We start from the raw sequence: 3826 nt of genomic DNA, 5'->3' as shown, positions 1-3826 counted from the left end.
TGATTCGGAAGATGATATAATACCTGAGGAAATTGACAAATAACTAGAGAACTTTGAAAACAAATCAAAGTCTAATTTGGAGGAAACTGAGGCCATTAACTTAGTCGATTCTGAAACAATCAAGGAAACTCGTATAAGCATTTATCTATCACTGCCAGAAAAGGAAGAGTATATTTGGTTCCTAAGGGAATATAAGGACATTTGCGCATGGTCCTACGGCAATATGACTGGGTTGAGCACTTCCATAATAGCTCACAAGCTACCTACCAATCCCATGTGTCCATCGGTAAAGCAAAAGCTCAGAAAGTTCAAGCCAGATATGAGTCTGAAGATAAAAGAGGAGGTCACCAAGCAAATCAAAGCCAAGGTTCTTTGAGTGGTCGAATACCCGACCTGGTTAGCCAACATTGTGCCGGTTCCGAAGAAAGATGGAAAAGTTAGAGTATGTGTCAATTACTGAGATCTGAACAGAGCAAGTCCCAAGGATGATTTCTCGTTGCCTAATATACACATACTGATCGACAACTGCACCAAGTGGGAGCTCCAATCTTTTGTGGATTACTTCGCAGGATATCATCAGATCTGGATGGATGAAGAGGATGCTGAAAAGATCGTCTTTATCATACCATAGGGAATATATTGTTACAAAATGATACCATTTGGTTTGAATAATGCTGGGTTCACCTACATGAGGGCCATGACGACTATCTTCCATGATATGATACACAAAGAAATAGAGGTGTATGTGGATGATGTTATCATCAAATCCAAAAGGAGCTCAGATCACATATCAAACCTGAAGAAGTTTTTCGACCGACTTCGAAAATACTATTTGAAGTTGAACCCCGCAAAATGTACCGCCGAGGTATTGAATTAGACCCGTCACAAATCAAAGCTATTCAAGACTTGCCACCGCTAAAGAATAAGAAGGATGTTATGAGTTTTCTAGGATGCCTCAATTATATCAACAATTTTATATCACAATCAATGGTGATATGTGAGTTGATATTCAAGATGTTGAGGAAAGATGCTGCAACAAGATGGACTGAAGAATGCCAGAGAGCCTTCGACAAAATCAAAGAGTATTTATCTAAATCGCCCGTGTTGGTCCCGCCAGAACCAGGAAGACCTATGCTGCTTTATCTGTCTGTGTTGGATGGATACTTTGGTTGCATTCTAGGACAACATGACAAAACTAGGAGGAAAGAGCAAGCGATATATTATCTGAGCAAAAAGTTCACGCCTTGCGAGGCCCGTTACTCTTTGTTGGAGCACACCTGATGTGCTCTGACATGGATAGCCTAGAAGTTGAGACATTATTTATGTGCGTACACTACATATCTCATATCAAGGATGGATCTACTAAAATATATCTTTCAGAAACCCATGCATACAGGTAAGTTAGCAAAGTGGCAGATATTGCTAGGTGAGTTTGACATCATCTATGTAGCTCAGAAGGCTGTCAAGGGGCAAGCATTGGCCGATCACTTGGCGGAGAATCCCGTAGTCGGAGAATACAAACTACTGAACACGTATTTTCCCGATGAGGAGGTGTCATTTGTAGGTGAAGATATTACCAAAGCATACGATGGGTGGAGGATGTTCTTCGACGGAGTAGAAAACTTCAAGGGAGTGGGCATCAGAGCTATCTTAGTATTAGAAACCGGTCAACATTACCCGATATCCTCAAAACTCAGGTTTCCATGCACCAACAATATGGCAGAATACGAGGCCTACATCTTGGGACTCAAGTTGGCCGTTGACATGAACGTTCGGGAGTTAATGGTAATCAGAGATTTTGATCTATTGGTACACCAGGTACTAGGAGAATGGACTGCTAAGAACTCTAAAATATTGCCATACTTGCACTGTGTACAAGAGTTGATCAAGAGGTTCACAAAGATAGAATTCAGACATGTTCCAAGGATTCAGAATGAGTTCGTAGATGCATTAGCTACCTTGTCTTCCATGATACAACATCCAGAAAAGCATTTCATCGACCCTATCCCAATAGGAATTCCTAAGCAGCCAGCTTATTGTGCTCAAGTTGAAGAAGAGTTCGACGAAAATCCATGGTTCCACGACATCAAGGAATACTTGGAAAAGGGAGAATACCTAGAGAATGCTACTCACACTTAGAAGCGCACACTTCGAAGATTGGCCAGCCATTTCTTTTAAATCGGGGGAACTCTGTATAGAAGGACTAGTGATTTGGGATTACTGCGATGTGTCGATGCTAAGGAAGTATCTAGATTGCTCGAAGAGATACATGCCAAAACTTGCGGACCTCACATGAACGGTTTCGTTTTGGCCAAGAAGATATTAAAAGTAGGGTATTTCTTGATGACTATGGAAACAGACTGTATCAAATATGTTCAAAAGTGTCACCAATGCCAGATATATGCTGATATGATACGAGTACCGCCCAATAAACTCAATGCAACGAGTTCACCATGGCCTTTCTCTACTTGGGGCATGGATGTCATCGGACCAATTGAACCCGCTACTTCAAACGGACACAGGTTCATTTTGGTGGCCATAAACTACTTCGCAAAATGGGTTGAAGCCGCATCCTATAAGACTGTGACTAAGAAGGTCGTAGCAGATTTTGTCCGGGATCGCATTGTTTGTCGATTTGGAGTGCCTGAGTCAATCATTACTGACAATGCCGCCGATCTCAATAGTGACATGATGAAAGCTATGTGTGAAACATTCAGGATCAAGCATCAAAATTCTATAGCATACGGGCCGCAAATGAATGGAGCTGTAGAAGCTGCCAACAATAACATCAAGAAGATATTGAGGAAAATGGTGGACAAATACAGGCAATGCCATGAAAAGCTACCATTTTCTTTGCTCGGATACCGCATCACAGTTCGTATATCAACTGGGGAAACTCCCTATCTACTGGTCTATGGTACCAAAGCTGTTATCCCTACTGAATTAGAGATCCCTTCCTTAAGAATTATACAAGAAGTCGAGCTCAGCGATGTGGAATGGGTATGGAGCAGGTACGAACAACTAGCTCTCATTGATGGTAAAAGAATGAACGCAGTGAGTCACGGTCAACTCTACCAAAACTGAATGGAAAGTACTTTCAATAAAAAGGTCAAGTCAAAGTAATTCACACCGGGGCAATTGGTGTTGAAGCGAATCTTCCCATATGAGGATGAAACAAAGGGGAAATTCTCACCCATCTGGCAAGACCCTTACATAGTTCACCGAGTACTAACAGGAAGAGTGCTTGTACTTGCAGAAATAGATGGAGAGATCTGGCCAAAACCTATCAACTCGGATGCAGTCAAGAGATATTATGTTTAAGACTATGTTTGCACTTTCTATTTGATGTAACCTGAACTACGCTTGACCTGATTCCAGTTTAAGAGGGGATACGTAGGCAGCCCTATGGGTTCGGTCACATCATAATAATTTCTTCATTTCCCCTATGGTCAGAAATGGGGGTAAGATCACGAGTTTGCCCGATCTCGTCATATTTAGAATCGCCAAGGAAGGTTGTAGTGTCTCAGAAGCATGTCACAATCGCCAATTCGACAAAACTATTTTCTCTCATGCATTATCACAACCACATTTTATATAAATGATTCTTCACAAATGCATGTTTTTCGAAAGTCTCTTCTCTTTTCGTGGTAGCCAGACGTTACCTGGGGTGACTCAAACATGACCTCAAAATAGGAGCAAAGGCAAAGCAAGGAATTGAGAGTACGAACCAACCTCCCTTCTCCAAAAACTCCTGATTTTTCTTTGGATGCAAGCACAATGGACATAACAAGCACGCTCGCAACTATATACATACAAATAACATCAC

The 3826-nt window shown here is 41.5% G+C and overlaps 1 protein-coding gene across 1 annotated transcript; it reads left to right on the top strand.

Moving 5' to 3' along the window:
• The first annotated feature begins 207 nt into the window (after positions 1-207).
• On the top strand, positions 208-2139 carry LOC138902924 (uncharacterized). The gene is made up of 2 exons (XM_070190826.1): positions 208-367; positions 1397-2139. The coding sequence occupies exons 1-2, from the start codon at positions 208-210 to the stop codon at positions 2137-2139; spliced, it is 903 nt and encodes a 300-aa protein (XP_070046927.1).
• The last annotated feature ends 1687 nt before the right edge of the window (positions 2140-3826 follow it).

This window comes from Nicotiana tomentosiformis, chromosome 12 (assembly GCF_000390325.3).
Source record: "Nicotiana tomentosiformis chromosome 12, ASM39032v3, whole genome shotgun sequence".
Taxonomy (NCBI): domain Eukaryota; kingdom Viridiplantae; phylum Streptophyta; class Magnoliopsida; order Solanales; family Solanaceae; genus Nicotiana; species Nicotiana tomentosiformis.
This window is presented reverse-complemented; position numbering and strand designations above follow the sequence as displayed.